Here is a 17,472-nt window from a genome sequence, read left to right as displayed (position 1 = left end):
CTCTCTCTCTCTCTCTCTCTCTCTCTCTCTCTCTCTCTCTCTCTTGTTTTGCTGGTGCTTGAACCTCAATTGGCACCCCCTATATTCTTTCAAGTTCTATAATTCAATATATTTTACAAGGAAATATCAGCTAAGTGATATTTGATCAAATGTCAGTTATTGAAGAGAATTCTGATTTCAAGTTATTTAGCAAAATAGAATTCTTACATTGCATAAGGAAGTGATGATAAATAAAATATAAACCTTGATTAAGATCATGAACTGAAACAAGCTTGAAATAATATTTTATATTTTTATAATTTTTTACCCTTTATAATTTATAGGCATTGCTGTGATTTCTATCAGATAAATGAAACTTTTCCATGGTTCTCTGATACTTTGCTTTGTAGGTATATAGTGAATCTTTCTTTACAGATATATTACCTTTTTTTCTTGAGATTTTAAATGATTTTTTTATAATAAACATCCCTAGAGATATATAAACTAGCTAAATATTTATTGTTATTGGAAAAGCATGTATTTGTGAATTAATTTCTTAGTTTTTAATATATTGTATTGGATTATAAAGAGATACGTCTGATGTTACATAAGATGTATCATAGTGTTTCATCAGTGACTAATATTTTGTATATTATTTAGGTGCATTGACATACAGCAGAGCAACGAGGTAGAGAGGACACAAGCGCTTCGGTTAGTCAGAAAGGTATGCTCTATGTATAAGACTGCAAGCAAATGTACGGTTTCCATGTTCAATGTTTTATTTAAGAATGAATTTCTAGTAAACATTTTTGTTAAAAAGTTTTATGAATTAAATCTATCAAACATTGATATTTTGTGTAATTAACCTATAATAAGGAGTAACTTTTACAATATTATAAATAATCATAGTGAAGAATATTTCTTTCCAGACCATACCATTATTAAATCATTTTTCAGACTTGTTCTGTTATCTGAAGTACCACATCATCCTCTCAGAGAGGTGTGAACCAGTCTGGAAAGTCTGTGTAGGATACTTCCCAGGTTTTCTGTGGGAAGGGAAGGAGTATGTGTTGAGATTCAATATGCATTCCATCACTGAGCTACATCCCTAGACAAATGTGTTTTCTTTAACTTTGTATTTGGAGATAATGACAAATAAATATGCTATTGTGATAAAAAAATATTACTTTCTTCAGTAGGCAAGTAAATAATTGCTTATTGGTTATTAGAGAAAGAATTATTTCCTTCCCCCATCTTAATCTTTCCTTCATTGTGTGATTTTAGGTAATTCAATTAAATAGCTGCCACAAGCAGTTCAAAGATTGCTGCTTTAAATAAATTTAGGTATAACCCATGGTCACTTGTGATAGACAGTTGAGGCTAATAACTTTACAGAATAAAATGCCACAATTTAAGCACCCAAAGAAAGGATTTTATTGAAGGTTACTCATAAAGCTGCTCTTTCAGTGCCTCAACAGAATTCCTTTTGTAGTGTTATTGTTGAATGTGATGCTTCAGTGGCCAACCAAAACAGTGAACTGAAAGTAAATTTGATTAGAATTCATCTTAAGACTAGTATCATAGCCCCTAAACATTCTTAAGACTCATGCAGTATATGTGTGTAACTACAAAGATATCAAATTAATAGTTACTAACGTTTTGAGACTGGGCCTTGTGTGTCTCTAGCTGGGCTGGAACTCACCATGTAGCATAGGCTGACCTCAAACTCTGGATCCTCCTACCACAACCTCCCCAGTGCTAGAACTGCCCTACCACATCCAGCTAATGGTTACTGAATAGTTGAATTTACTAGCTGTGTCTTCTTTTCCCTATCTTTAATTGCAGTGCATGCTCCAAGCAGTGGGCATAGAGTTAGTATATTGACTAGGCTTCCTCCTTTTTCTCTCTTTTTCCAGTTGTCTCCCTTATGGTTAGTAATGGTACCCAAGTTCACCATAATAAGGAACAAGTAATGGACAAGTTTCTTGAAAGAAGATTGATTTTTCTATTAAAAGTGATATTGGAGATAGGTTTGGAAACTTTTGTTATAAGTAAACTGTTACTCAGGACTGTGATTTGGCTTTCTGTATTTAAATTTTAAGATGGTTTATATGTTTTGTTTGTTCAGAAATCCCTTCTAATGTTAAAAATACTCAAGACAAGAAAATAGAATTTATTTCTACAGAACTTAGAATAACTTTTGGGATTTGGGGGTTATATTTGTCAACCTGTATTATATTAAAATTAATATATATTAACATACTAAAAATAATAAACCTAACTTCTTTTTTTGACAATAATTATACTTTCCAAAAAAGAAAATTAGTGAGAAGAAAGGCATTGCTTTACATTTTTGTAAATTTGTAAAATGTAGGTCTTGAGTAAACAAAAGGCAGTTTTTTGTATCTGCTTTTGCCTTCCATCTCTTATACTAGCCAATGCAAAGGAACCTCTAGAAAACTGAAATGTATACTGAATAAATAAAATAAACACTAAGAAAATAGAAGTAATAAAAAAAAGTACCTTTTGTGTCTAAAAAAGTAATTTTAATTTTACAGAACCTCTAAGGACTGTCAGAATTTTCTGGCCTATGCTTTAGAAATGTCACCTTAAAAGTTGGTTTCAAAAGAAAAGACGGTAATAGATAGCAAGAATTTGATTTAGCTTTGGTTTATTTAGCAAATATTTTATTTCACTTTTTTTGTTGATTTTGTTGTTGTTTGTTGAATAAAAGGCCTCCCTCTTGCCTAGAATGGCCTTACATGGCCATTGCCCTACTTCAACCTCCTCTAAGTGCTGGGATTATAGATGTGAGGTATCATGCCTAGTATGTACAAGTTAAAAATTTTAATTTGTAATATAGTTCAGTAATCCTAAAATAGCTTAATAACATCATGACCTAGAGATTATTGAATTCTGTTGTTTTCTGAAATGCAGAATCTTTCGACTCAGTTATTGTGAATGGAAGAGCCAGAAAAGTGCTTGTATTTCGTAGCAGATATTGACTAAGAGAAGCTATTATTACACAGGGTTCTCCTTTGTTAGAATCAGTTAGAAGTGAAGCACATTTGACAATAAACATTGGTCTTTATGGGCTTTAGAAACTATTTTAACTATTTTATTTATTATTTCTATGTGTATGCGTGTATTGCCTGCATGTAGGTAAATGCACCTGTGTCCTGCAATGCCTGTAGAGAACAGAAGAGACTGTCGAATCCCCTGGAACTAGAGTTACGGACAGTTACTAGCTGCTGTGTGGGTGCTGGGATTCGAACCCAGGCCTTCTGCAAGAACAATCAGTGTTCTTAACTGTTGAGCCATCTCTCTAGCCCCAGAAATGATTTCTTTTAATCAGTATTTTCAGCATTTAAAGTACATGGTTCTTTTTCCCAGTAACACTTGGACCACTGAAACAAAAGCCTTTTTTTCTTCGTGTGTGTGTGTGTGTGTGTGTGTGTGTGTGTGTGTGTGTGTTTGTGTGTGTTATATACATGATCATATGGGTATGTGCGCATTTTCATGTGGGTACATCTGGAGGGCAGATGTCAGTATTTTCTGTCTTTCTTAGTTGCTTTCCACTTTGCCTTTTAGACAGGATGTTTCACTGTACCTAGAGCTCATTGATTTTGGTAGACTGGCTGGCCAGTGAACTCCAGGGGTCTGCCTTTTGCTGATGCCCAGCATCGGAATCTCAGAGGAATGCTATTGTGCCCAGCATTTAAGTGGGTACTGGGGAATCCAGACTCAGGGCCTCATGCATGCATCATAAGTGCTTTACCAACTGAACTATCTCCTCAGCCCCTCAAAGTTAATCCTTTAAAAAAATTATTGTGCGTGCACGTGTGTGCGTGCGTGTGTGTGTGTGTGTGTAGAGCATGCCACAGCTTATAAGTGGAAACCATAGAACAATTTACAGGAATTGTTTCTCTTCTTCCACCATATGGATCCCAGGTATCAAACTCTAATCAGACTTAACTTCAAGAGCCTAACCTGCTAAGTCATCTCACTAATACATTTATCCTTAATACTATAATTGTTCAGGATTTTTGTATGCATTCAAAAATGTTTGAAATTTTTCTATAAAAGTATTAATACAAAGGAAAACAAAAACTTTAAGATAACTGTATGACTAATTAAGGAATGTTTATGTTACTTTTACTTTTACCTATCTTATTCATTTGAAATTTTCTATTTGACATTTTTCTTTCAGTAATCCTTTCTGGTTTTGTCTCATCAATTTTCTATATAATTTTCCACAGTCAACTGTTCTTTCATTATTCTTTTTCTCATTTAAATTCTACCGGGGCTGGGGTGATGATGGCTCAGTCAGTAAAGCACTTGCTGAACAAGTATCAGGACCTGAGTTCACATTCCAAGCATCCATGTAAAACTTGGATGTGGTAGCTTGTGTCTATAATTCCAGTGCTGAGGAGAGGGTAGAAATGATAGGCAGCTTCCTGGAGCTCATTGGCCAGCCAGTGTGGTGAATCAGTGAGCTCTAGACTCACTGAGAGACCCTGTCCTAGAAAATAAGATGGATAGTGACTAAGGCAAACACCCAGCATTGACTTGGTTTCCACACACACTTGCACAGACAGGAACATATCCACATATATTTACTGTACGTACACACACACACACACACACACACACACACACACACACTACATTCTTATTACTGTGCTTAATTTAAGTCATGATTAATTCATATGCAATTTCTTTATTCATATACAAGGAAGTAGTATTACCAGGGTTGTATTGTATTGTTTTGTTTGTAGCTGTAATAGTTTCATTTGATGGAATCACATGTCCTAGACACACAACAAGATCACAGCAAAGCCCAACTTCCAGATTTCCAGACCTACATTGGCTAATGAGTGATGGACAGTCTGCCTGCCTTGGTCCAGCAAAGCTTTTCTTGCACCACCGTATCTTTTACCACCATAGATGTAGGCACAGTTGCTTCCTTCCTTTACTTCATTTTCTCCTTCTTCAGTCACAGCACAAATTTTAGATGTTCCCCTTAGAGTACTCTGCTTCAGTAATTCCTTCGTGTCAGCTGTGCAAATTTATCACCTAGTCTTGATCTTAAGTTTGATATTAAATGTCTTATTCATAGATTTGGGAGGAAAACTTTCTTTGATTTCAGTAAACAAGAATTTCTCTATATTTCCCTGGAAAATACAAACCATGATTTTGTTTGTAAAAATTTAATTTTGTTTTATTTTTTCCATAGCGTAATCTATTGAATAAACTGTGTGTGTGTGTGTGTGTGTGTGTGTGTGTGTGTGCGTGTGTGTATGTATGTATATATAGGTATATATGTCTAGTAGACATGTGAGATTTATAGAGTAAAATTTCTTTCTCTACTTGAAATATTTTGAAACTGTATAGATATTCATTTTCCAAATAAGCAAACTGGGGCAAAAAGAAAGGATTGATTTGGCACAGGTAACAAAACTTTATTAATTAAAAGTGTATTTAACTCTGAAAGCTAAATTGTCTCGGCCAACTTTTTTAACTTTTTTTGGTTTACTTTTTATTTTATATGTGTGGGTGTTTTCCTTGCATGTATGTAAGTACACTCATGTTGTACAATGCCCACAGAGGCAAGAAAAGGGTGTCAGATCCCTGGAACTGAAGTTAAGGACAGTTGTGGTGTGAGTGCTGGGAACTGAACCTGGGCCCTCTGCAAGCGCAGTGCTCTTAACCACTGAGACATCTCTCCAGTATATTGGGGAAATTTTCTTAATCTTTTAATGAACTTACTCATACAGTAGTAAATATTAAAATACAAATTCATATAAGAAGCTAGAATTTTCTTCACCCAGGAAAATCACTTTCTTCTGCCCTTCCATCATCATCCTTTGTTTGATTAGTGTAAAGAACTGATTCAGAAACAATTGGAAAACCTTTTTTAGATTGTAGTGATTGAAAATAAATTTGTTTGTGAAATTATAATTTTTAATTTCAGTTGAACTTTTTAGTGTTACTGAGTGATGTTTAAATAGCATTGCCTATCTATTATACAACCACTGTAACCAATACAGATTTTTTTCCTTTGATCTTCATAGGCCTTAGCTGAGTATCTTTCTTCTAGTTGTCTTTTATTCTCTTTTCAGAGAGAAAATTTTTATTTTTCAACAGGTTTCTAACTGTAATAACATCTAACAGAAGTTACTTTTCTTCCTGTCAAAATAAAACCTTTTATTTCATTCCCACTCTAAGAATCTTATTTTGAAAACTTTATCTACCAAATAGTCTCTACTAAACAATAATTTGCCATTTAATACATTTTCTATTTTCTAAATCAAAGATAGACACTATTTACATGTTTTCAGAATTATATTATTGCCAGGTAGATCTTTTATGTGAGATTAATCCAGAATTTTATTAGTAGATATATACTGTTTGCCTCAGGATTTTGGAAATATTAAGAAAAAATTATGGATTATTCAGTCTTGTCTTCTTACATAGCAACAAGTAATGACAGCCAAAGACTAGGGAAATTATTAGGTATCTGTCCTACCAGAAAGAGAATTGGGGGCTTAAATCAATTTGCTCAGTAAGGGAGAGGGGAGATAAAGCTGTTCATGAGGATAAGTGGCAGGGACATGATGGTGACTGTAGAGAGTGAAAGATTCTGGGAGGTAGCGTGGTCAAGTGTCAGCTACCATTCTTGTCACTCATAGACCTTGCCTCGGCACCAAGGAACTGTGTACGGTGCAGTTCCTAATCATGGTTAACTTAGAGTCCTAGAAACATTAAATTGTGTTGTAAGCAGCTAGTTTATAGTTACAAACTATTACAAAAAATTAAAAACATTTTCCATAGCAGTGACTGTTAATGTTTACTAGTAGTTATAATAGTAACAGTACTTATAGCTACAGTAATTCATTGAAATGCCCATAGAAAGCAGAATGTTAAAATTAGTGCCTCAGTTTTACAAGTATTCCATGCTCTTAACTTCTTCAACCAGAATAAAATATGTTTTAAAATGTACCACAAAATAAGTTACTTTTTTATTGTTTTTTTCTGTTACAGATGATTACTGTGAATGCTTCCTTGTTTCCTAGTTCTGTGGCCAACTCATTAATTGCAGTTGGAAATGATGGACTTCAGGAAAGAGACAGAATGGTCCGGGCATGCATTGCCATTATCTGTGAACTAGGTCAGAATTTTCTTAAAATAATAAAGTATTTCATAAAGAATATATAGCATTTCTAATGTCTTTGAAACATAGATGCCTTAGTTACTGCTACAAAAATATGAAAATATATTTTTGATAGGGAAGTAGAAGAATTGTTAACAGTTTAAAATTGATACTAAAATTGTACAAATCTTCAATTTTATTCATCATGAGACTTGAATCGCCAGTAATCCATTACGGCACATGCCTTTAATCCCGACATTCAGAAGGCAGAGGCAGGCAAATCTCTGTGAGATCTAGGCCAGCCTGGTCTATTTAGCAATTTCCAGGCCACCTGGGACTATCGGGAGACCACATCTGTTGCAGATCATTTAAAAAAAAAAAAAAAGACCTTGGACTGTCATTAAGTATACAATTCAAAGCCACATATGGTGACACATACCTTTAATCAGCCCTTGAGAAACAGCAAGATAGCAAGTTCCAGGCCATCCTGTGAACACTGTGATCCTGTCTCAAAAAAGTGTAAGCATGCTGGGATAATTAACATTTGTGAGGGGAAATTGAGTTTATCTTCTTAGTGACACTCAACCTCATGACAGAGAAAACTGCTATTTAAGTCATGAATACATGCGCATATCAAGCATGGTTATACATACCTGTAACCCCAGCACTCAGGAGGCAGAGGCAGAATAATAGTGGGTTTAAGACCTGCCTGGGCTCCATACTTGAGTTCTAGGCCAGTCATCTCCATAGCGGTCCTATTTCAAAAACAAAACCCCACAGCAAAACGCACAGACTCCTGTGATGCAAAGAAAATTCCTGATCTTTGAAGTAAAAGTTTTTCACCTTAAAGTTACCAAACAGTATGTGTATGTACATGTGTGGGGTTGGGGTTTTTTGGGTTGTTTGTTTGTTTGTGTGGTCTTTTATAACCCCAGCTGGCCTAGAACTCCAGTGTAGACCAGGCTGCTGCTGCCTCTGCCTCCCAAGTGCTGGGACTAAAAGGGTACACCACCACACCTGGCTACATATGTGTTTTTATAAGCCTAAAATGTGATATGCCATTTGAAGCAAAATCTAAAATAGCAAATCGTATAAAAGATTTGTCAGAAATTGAGGGGAAATTTTTCAATACAGTATATCCAAAGGATAGGATAAGATAGTTCAAAACATTTTAAAAATAAGATTTGGAGACCGGTCATGGTGGCACACACCTGTAATCCCAGCACTTGGGAGGCAGAGGCAGGCAGATCTTTGTGAGTTCGAGACCAGCCTGGTCTACATAGTAAGTTCAGGACAGCTGGGACTACAGGAAGTAAAAAAAAAAAAAAAAAAAAAAAAAAAAAAAAAAAAAAGATTTGGGGGAAATATATTAAATTACTTACTAGATATCTTTTACTTGTAAATATGGTTAATTAGAAAGTTTTCAAGCCCAAAAGGAAATTGAGTTTTAAGTAAAAGCAGGTTTCAAATGACTTGCTACTATGAATATAATATGCTAAGTTTTTCTTTTATTTTAGCACTTCAGAATCCAGAGGTGGTGGCCCTTCGAGGTGGACTGAACACCATCTTGAAAAATGTGATTGATTGCCAATTAAGTCGAATAAATGAGGCCCTTATTACTACAATTTTACACCTTCTTAATCATCCAAAGACTCGGCAGTATGTGCGAGCTGATGTAGAACTAGAGGTAAGAACTTTTAATATTATTTCCTAATTTTAAAATATAATTTTAAGTACATACTCTTACTTTGCAAGTTTCAAGTAATAGATGCAGTGCTATACTAATTATCCAACCTGTGTTAACTAAGGTTGACTTATTCCCATTCTTACTGTATTTGGAATGGATTAAAAGTGTTCTAAATTATGTCACTAACATGCAAAGTAATTTATTTTTGTATTAGCTACGAAGTTTCCTGAGCAAACTAAAGTATGAATAAGGTTGCATGAAAGCATTTACATATTTAAGAACTTCAGTATGTTAATACTTTGTATTTCCTGTTATTTTCATTTTTAAAATATTTTATTTTTATTTTATGTGTATGAGTGTTTTGCCTGCATGTATGTAAGTGCACCTGTTTCGTGCAGTGGCAGGCCAGAAGAGGGTGTCAGATCCCCTGGAACTGGAGTTATAGATGGTTGTTAGCCCCCATGTTGGTGCTAGGAATTAAAACAGGGTCCCCTGGAAGAATAGCAAGTGTTCCTAACTTCTGAGCCATCTCTCTCCAGCCCCTATTTTCTTCATTAAAGCACACTAAATATTCTCTAATCTAAGAATCACTTTGGGGGCTGAGGAATGTCTCAGAGGGCAAAAGCCCTAATGTGCAACCTAACAGCCTGCGTTTGATCCCTGGAACCCTCATAAAAATGCTAGGTGATGGTGGCTTGCATCTGTGATCCCAGCATTCCTGGGAAAACAGGAAAACTGATGGGGGGCTTGGGTGGGGAGCAAAGGAGCAGATACAGCAAGAGAAACTGCTTCAAAAACAAAATGATAGAAAAGAACCCCAAGTCCCAACAAGTTGTCCTCTGGTGGCACATGTATGTGCACATGCACTCACTCATGCAAACACAAAACTCATAATAAGAAATACCTTATTTAGCACTATTTTCTGTAATTGAAAATGCATGTATCTTTTGAAAAACTTTACATTTAAAATTATTTTTATTTATTTATTCCTGTATTTACTTTTATGCACGAGTGTTGTGCTTGCATGTATGTTAAGTACACCCATGCCTGCAGTGTCCATGGGGGCCAGAAAAGGACACCAGATCTCCTGGAGCTGGAGTTCTAGGCAGTTAGCTGCCATGAGGGTGCTGGGAACAAAACCTGGATTCTCCGCAAGAGCAGCCAGTGCTCTTAACTACTGAGCCATCTCATGCTATTTTTAAGAACATTAAGAGATAAAATCCTCATTAGGCATTAGCTTATAAATGTAAACACAGGTTTTTAGTGATTTTTAAATGATTTATTCATTGGAGTCCTATGGAAAAAGTTAGTAGTATTGATGTTTCACAGTATGCTTAGCTTTAACTTTTTTATCAAGTGGAATAATATTAAAATTGGAGAGATGACCAAAATTTTAAAAAGTAGTATGTATAAGCTCCTTTCCATTTCTATACATTATGTAGCAAACTTTTGTGTAAATGAAAATAACTTGGGAAGACTATGGTAGATTATTTTTAAATATAACACTATGTTTTGTTGCAGCTTGTGCTTTAAAGCCATAAACACCATCCTCACCCCACCGACAAGATCTCATCACAGTGGCCCAGAGTTAAAGAGGACAGACTTTAGGCTGTGTAGATTGGGTGCAGGTGCTGAGGACGTAGCTCAATGGGGAGAGTCAGCATACTAGATTGGGCTTCCTATGACCTTGCTAACTTTATGGCTTTACTCAAGTTATTTAGCTTCTCTTGGATCTTCTTTTTTTCATAAATAAAATGAAAGTTGTGGTTTTCAACCTTAAAAAATTATTGTGAAAGTGAATTGCCCTAAATAATAAATATTAGTAATACTTAACTGTAGTAATTGACTTACATTTAGTTATATGTATTTTACCTATATTCTAGTCTACCAAAAAAAAAATGTTTTCATAGTTTCCGGCACTTAATAATTATTTCGTAAATACTGGTTTCCTTGGTTATTATTGATTCTTCTATCTTTTTATCGTATTCATTATGGAATCAGTTGTAAGAGAATACAGAGCTTTGATTATACCATATCAATTTTATTTGTACTTTTTCTTTTCCAAAAAGAGCTATTTGTAGTACTGTTGTCTCTCCTGTTAGGCCTTATCTTCATCCTATTAAAATAGGTGTGTAAAGCTGAGCATGGTGGTGCATTCCTTTAATCCCAGTACTGGGAGGCAGATGCAGATGGATCTTTGTGAGTTCAAGGCCAGCCTGGTCTACATAGTGAGTTCCAGGCTAGACAGTGGAGACCCTGTATCAAAAAGACCACAAAAAAAAAAAAGGATGTGTAATTAACTTAGAATTTTTTTCCCAATTTTCAGTTTACCCTGATACTTATTTCTAATGACTCTGTCAAGTTGTTATGCAGCAGCTCTCTTTTTCCTCAGGCTACTTGGTATTTAAGGTAGAGTTGGACATAGGAAATGCACATAGACTTTCTGAAATCAGAAAAATTGAGAGCTTTTGGCCATTTTGTGATACTAAAATGACAAACTAGATATTTCGTATCTAATTTCCTGTTCTTGACATTTACCAAATTCTTACAATTGTCCTTTGAATGGGTAGCTTTAGATTTCAATTTAAGACTATACCTGGTATATTTAGTGTCATCAGAATTACAGTGCAACCCACTTGTTTAACAATCATTAGGATCAAATGATTAGCTGCTTTAATTTGTCAGCTAGCAGAGGAAAAGATCAGCAATCTCTGGTGGAAGATAACAGTTGACAGCATGTAATTCCTTTCTAAAATGTACTGTGACTGAGGCTGGAGAGATGACTCAGCTCTTAAGAGCACTGGCTGCTTTTGCAGAAGATGTGGATTCCATTCCCAGCACCCACATGACAGCTAACAACCATCCATAACCCCAGTTCCAGGGGATCCAATGCCCTCTGCTGACTTCCACAGTCATTGCACAATGTGGGTACACTGACACATATATATGCAGGCAATGAACTCATACACATAAAATAAAAATAACAAAATGAAAATATTAGGAAAACAAAGAACATAAAGTCATATATAATTTCTCGGACGGTTGGAAGCATACATTACTGCAAGCACGTGGAAGACTGAAGGACTGACAAAGTCAAAATGTATGCATACGCAGTACTTACACCTGATGACTCAAAGAGCTGCTATTAGGTATACTCCCTCCCAATGAGAAAACATGAATGTGTGCACTGCAGTTTCCCCATATATTTTATATGTATGAGTGCATCACCTGCATGTGTGTAAGTGCATCAGTGTTGTACGATGCCCATGGAGGTCAGCAGCGGGCATTGGTTTTCCCTGGAACTGGAGTTACAGAAGGTCGTTGCCATGTGGATGCTGGGAATTGAACCTGGGTCCTCTGCAAGAGCCGTCAGTGCTCTTAACTGCTGAGCCATCTCTCCAGTTCCCATAAATTAAATTAAAAAAAAAAAAAAAAGAAAACGGAAAACAAAGTAAGAGATAACTAACCTAAGTAACAAAGAGGGGCAGAGGGCACTGAAGCAAGCAGGATAGAGCAAAAGAGCTAAAACAGTTGTAGTCTTTAGAAAGTAGAGAGAAAATCGGAAGTAGTAAATATCCAAAAAGACAATGGCTAAAATTTTGTTTCTAAACCTTTTTAAACTTTATGTGTATGAAGGTCAAAAATCTCCAAGTAAGAGCATCAAAGAAAGTAAGTTGTAGGCCCATCATGGCAAGACTGTTGAAAACTCCAGACCACTAAAACTCAAGAGCAGCCAGAGAAGAAAAAAAAAAACAAAAAGAAGACACATTGCTTTCAAAAGAGCAAATCTTCCAGTTGATTTCCTAACAGAAGAAATGGAAAGCAGCAATAGCTGGTGCTATTGTCCCAAGTGCTGAAGGAGCACAGCTGCCAGCCCAAACCAGGGAGCATGCCTTCTATGCCTATTTGTGCATTGTTTTAGGTGTATTTTTCACCTTAATTTGAAAGTTCAAAAATTCAGATTGTACTTTAAAAAAAAAAATCAGCTTACCTTTTTGGATGAATTTGAAGAAAAAATATCTGAAACAGTAAACCAAATTAAGTATATAGAGAAATGAAATTAATTTTGGCTATTAGAGAATTTTTTTATAATTAAAAACTTTGTGGTCTTTCTTTCTCTTTTCTTAATTAGCGAATTTTAGCACCCTATACTGATTTCCACTACAGACATAGTCCAGATACAGCTGAAGGACAGCTCAAGTAAGTACCACTAATTTCTATTAAATTATATATCATCTTTGTGTCTATTGTTAAACCTTTTATGTTTAACTGATTTCGTGTAGAGCCAGGGAAATGTGAGTAGAAGTAAATTTTCTGTTTTGTGAACTTAGATTGTATTTCTCACATAACTACACTGTAAAAAATAAAAAGAAAGCTTTGAGAAATTTAAAGATTAATTTGTTATCTTCAGGCAAATGCATTGCTTGAATTCATCTTGTTCTTTAGTAATTTGATAACTGTAGGTTATCTTTCTCATCAGAGAAGCTGAATAAGCTTGGGACAAGGTCTTTGAGTTAAAGAGAATGCAGGTGTTAACAGAAATTTATGTGATGGCCTTGTTACAGAGCATCTGTACACATGGTGCTTGTTAAGCAGACTCCTGTGCTCTATTGCTCATTTGAAACACATCTAAGAACAGTTTTCAGAAGGATCAGAGAACATAGAACTAAATAGGAAAGCACAATTTATAACTTACTATAAGTTGTGCTGTGAATATAAGTTTTTTTGTATTATTTTTAAGACATGGTCTCCCCAGTTAGCCCTGGCTAGCCAGGAACTTGCTAGGTAGCCCAGGCTGCCCTTGAACGTGCAGCAAACCTCTTGCCTCTGTTCTCTGAAGTGCTGGGATTACAGACCACCACAACCAGTTTATATTGTCAATTTCAAATGGAAGTGAAACATTCCCCTTTTTTTTGAAAGTGACTGTACTACCAGTTGAGTAACTGGATTTGAAGTAGATCTGGTCTTTTTAAAAAACAGTTTTATTTGATTTCATCTGTAAATATTTAACATTATTGATAGATTTTACTCTGATATATTAGTAACAAGCTGTCATCTTTTGAGTTTAACATTCTCTGTCTTTAACACTACCCTCCTGCACCCTTCTACAGAGAGGACAGAGAAGCACGATTCCTAGCCAGTAAGATGGGAATCATTGCAACATTCCGCTCCTGGGCAGGTATGTCACTATATGTTGCTTTGTAACATTCCAGGAGAAAACTTACTTGCTTTTTCAAATGTTACATTGTTGCAGCACCTAATTAAATGCTCATGTAGTTTTACTTTTATGTTATTATTAGAACCAAAGGAATTTATTCAAAATATTCAAACTTAGTGAAGAAAATTTGTAATATTAAGTAGGATACAACTAACATTATATACTGCATGTACATAGTCATTAGCATCTGCAAGTCACTGCTAATGATTACCTGGCATTTTAATAAATATTAAACATGGTCTGTACTCCCTACTACCTGCCAAAGACTCCTAAAATAAAAGACAAAACTGTGTTGTATATGTATAGCTAAAGTTGTTACTTTAAAATGGTGTAGCAGTGGTGCACGCCTTTAATCCCAGCACTTGGGAGGCAGAGGCAGGTGGATCTCTGAGTTCAAGGGCAGCCTGGTCTGCATGGTGAGTTCCAGGCCAGCTGGGGCTACAGGGAGACCCCAATAAAAAAAGCTTTAATCCCAGCACTTGGGAGGCAGAGGCAGGGGGATCTCTGTGCATTCAAGACCAGCCTGGTCTATATAGTGAATTCCAGGCCAGCTGGGGCTAAAGGGAGACCCTGTCTCAAAAAAACCAAAAAAAAAAAAAAAAAAAAAAAAAAAAAAAAAGGTGCAGGAGAGTCATAAACTATAACTAAGTTAGGGTATTAGTAGTCCCAAACTACTTTTTTATTTCTGTTGCAGTTTGTTTCACACTCAGGGACTTGTGCATAATAAATAGGAACTCTGCTCTCAAGCCTCACCTCCAGCTCACCACATTTCTTGACAATAGGAGTTATACCTGTTTTATATTCATATGGACTAAAGGCAAAGATGTCTTCCTTTTTTTCATAAAGAAATACCTCCACTTTGTTATTCTCTGTTAATGATTGCCTTCTTTCGTCTTGGTTTCATAGAATAATTGCATAGAGACCATGGGAAGGAATGTAGCATAGGCAGAACAAAGAGATTTGCTTAAATAATTCTGTGCGCTTAGCTAATATTACCTTACAAATGTCTTTTCCATACAAAATTTTTCCTAGCCAATTGGCTTAGCCTCTAGCAGTGTATTTCCAGGGTCTTCCTCTGTGCTCTTGGCACCTTGGTGACATACTCTGCCCTTCTGTGCCTTATGTATCTTGCCCTACGTATTTCACTTACCTTCATTTACAACCAAAAAACTGTATGGGGACCCAAGAGTAACAGACCATTTTTCATATTTGTTTTGATTAGTTTCTGTTGTCAAAACAAACATACCTAAGACTAGATAATTTATTAAAATACAGATATTTATGTAGTTCCCTGTTCAAAAGGCAAAATGTCCAAGAACATGGCATCAGCATTCTGTGGCATGACAAAGGTGGTCTGCTAGCTCAAACCTCTCCTTTTAGAAAGTTAGCTTAGGGTTCCATCATGGCAGCCTCATCTAATCTAATTACCTCTCAAAGATCCCACTTCCATGTACCATCAACGTGAATTTGGGGTTTAATTTCTGACACGTGATCTTTTGAGGGACACATTAAATTACCACGTACTCTTTGAACATAGAAACCACGTAAGTCATCCTGGCAAGTTAAACCATCTTTGCTGGTACTCAGAATTCAGTACGCCTTTTTTTTTTTTTTTCCCCCTGTTTCATCCCTCAGCTTAGTTGCTATTTCTGTTTTACTGAAAATACTCTTCTGTTCTTTAACCACTGGCATAGCCCAACTTCTGTGTCTTTCCTTTAGACTCTACTCTCCTTGGCGCTGTGTCTCTCACCTTGATCAGTCTCTTTCCTTATTCATCTTACATGTTCTTTCTATATTGCCATTATATATTGATCTCTCATTAGAAACTTTAAAAGTTACATGTTTTCCTACTGGAGAAATAATAGCATTTCAAGTTACAACCTTGAAAATATTTTTCATAGAAATATTTCCCTCGTGTTTAGATTCTGTGGCACAATTTATGACGTAAATAAACATCTGCCATGTTAATTCTATGACATTTCCAATTCCAGGTAACTGATGAGAGATGTCTTCTAAGCACAGATTCTCATGAATATCAGCAGACTTTTTACCCTGTTAGCACAGGGAAGATTTGTATCCCTTTATCATAATCTATGGTTTCCCAAACTAATATTAGATACCAAAGTTCATGAGATACCATGTCACTGTTTGAGCAGATAATCTTAATTATTTGTTTCATTTTAATTTTGATCTAAGTCCAGAGAGAAATTATAGATTATTCATGAATACATACATACACATTGAGCATCCTTAATATGAGATCAGAATGCTCCAGAATCTGAAATTACTTGAACACTGCCATAAATGAAAAAATCCATACTTGACCCCAGGTGACAAAGTATAAAAATCTGGTTTTAATCCTCAGGGTTTGTATATAAAATTTATATGAAATATAAGTGAGCTCATGTCAACACTTGAGTTATCTCATGACGGACTTACAGGTATTCTGAAGGCTAAGGGGAAAAGTCCCAACTCTAAACTCAGCTGATTCTAAGGATTTTTGAAAACAGGTATTTAGACTGTACATGCTTAGCTAGAGGTGGTGGGGAACTTTAGAGTCCTAGGTGACTATTCAAAACATTTTTCCTAGCACTTGATTCTAAAACATTTTAAGGAAAAAACTTTAAAATTGTATAGTGATCAGTATGTATTCCTGCTACATAGATTTTGTTTTATCATTGTCCAACCATCTCTCTGTGTCTTCATCATTCCACCAAAATTATTCTAATGCACCTTGAACGTAGTTACCTGCAAATTATCAATGCTCTTTACTCCTACAAGAAGTGCACATACACTAACAAAGTGAAAATCCTGTTTACACGGTCATCAGTGTGTACAAGTTCCAGTTGTTCTGCATCCCTGTCATTGTTTGGTGTTGACAGTCTTTAATAGCTAGCTGGTCAGTGGATATGTAGTGGTATCTCATTGATACAATTTGCTTTTCATGATAATTCATGGAACACTTGGTACTTGCTTATTGGCTACTTATGTATCCTTTTTTTTTTTGATGACTGTTGCTTGTTTTATTATTTGTCCAAAGGATTTGGTATTGAATCAAGGTAGAGAAGACAACTATATACCACAAATGGCTCCCAAAACTATCCCTTCTGCAAAAGACCCTTAACTTCATGCTGCCTTTCAGCACCTAACTTTGGGGGCTTTACTTTCTATCCCTGAAATTACTAAAATAGGCAGAAGGCCGGAGATTAAAATGTAATTATTAAGGGGTATAATCTGATAGAAAGGAACATCACTTCCCTAAGTCCTTGATACCAGGTTTGGGAGCTGATCTGTCAGCAGTAATTTTCTCTAAAACCACAGAGTACAATCTAAGCAAAGACCCTGATCTATCCTCATTTCTTGATACTTTCTAATATTTTATTCCATAAAATATTTAGCGAGTCTTGTCTTCTAATTTTTGACACAGATATATAT

General features: G+C 35.5%; 1 protein-coding gene across 4 annotated transcripts in view; it reads left to right on the top strand.

The window, feature by feature from the left end:
- The window catches only part of Rictor (RPTOR independent companion of MTOR complex 2), a 151,650-nt gene that overhangs the window by 84,037 nt on the left and 50,141 nt on the right, over nucleotides 1-17,472 (top strand). For all 4 annotated transcript variants that reach the window (XM_029567780.1, XM_029567781.1, XM_008842089.3 and 1 more), the window contains exons 6-10: nucleotides 640-703; nucleotides 7,024-7,150; nucleotides 8,650-8,819; nucleotides 12,952-13,019; nucleotides 13,931-13,998. In XM_029567780.1, the coding sequence (XP_029423640.1) occupies nucleotides 640-703; nucleotides 7,024-7,150; nucleotides 8,650-8,819; nucleotides 12,952-13,019; nucleotides 13,931-13,998 (497 nt within the window). The remainder of the gene's footprint in view (nucleotides 1-639; nucleotides 704-7,023; nucleotides 7,151-8,649; nucleotides 8,820-12,951; nucleotides 13,020-13,930; nucleotides 13,999-17,472) is intronic.

This window comes from Nannospalax galili, unplaced genomic scaffold (assembly GCF_000622305.1).
Source record: "Nannospalax galili isolate Female #2095 unplaced genomic scaffold, S.galili_v1.0 scaffold139, whole genome shotgun sequence".
NCBI classification, from domain to species: Eukaryota; Metazoa; Chordata; class Mammalia; order Rodentia; family Spalacidae; genus Nannospalax; species Nannospalax galili.
Note: the sequence above shows the minus strand (reverse complement) of the source record. Positions and strands in the feature narration are given on the sequence as shown.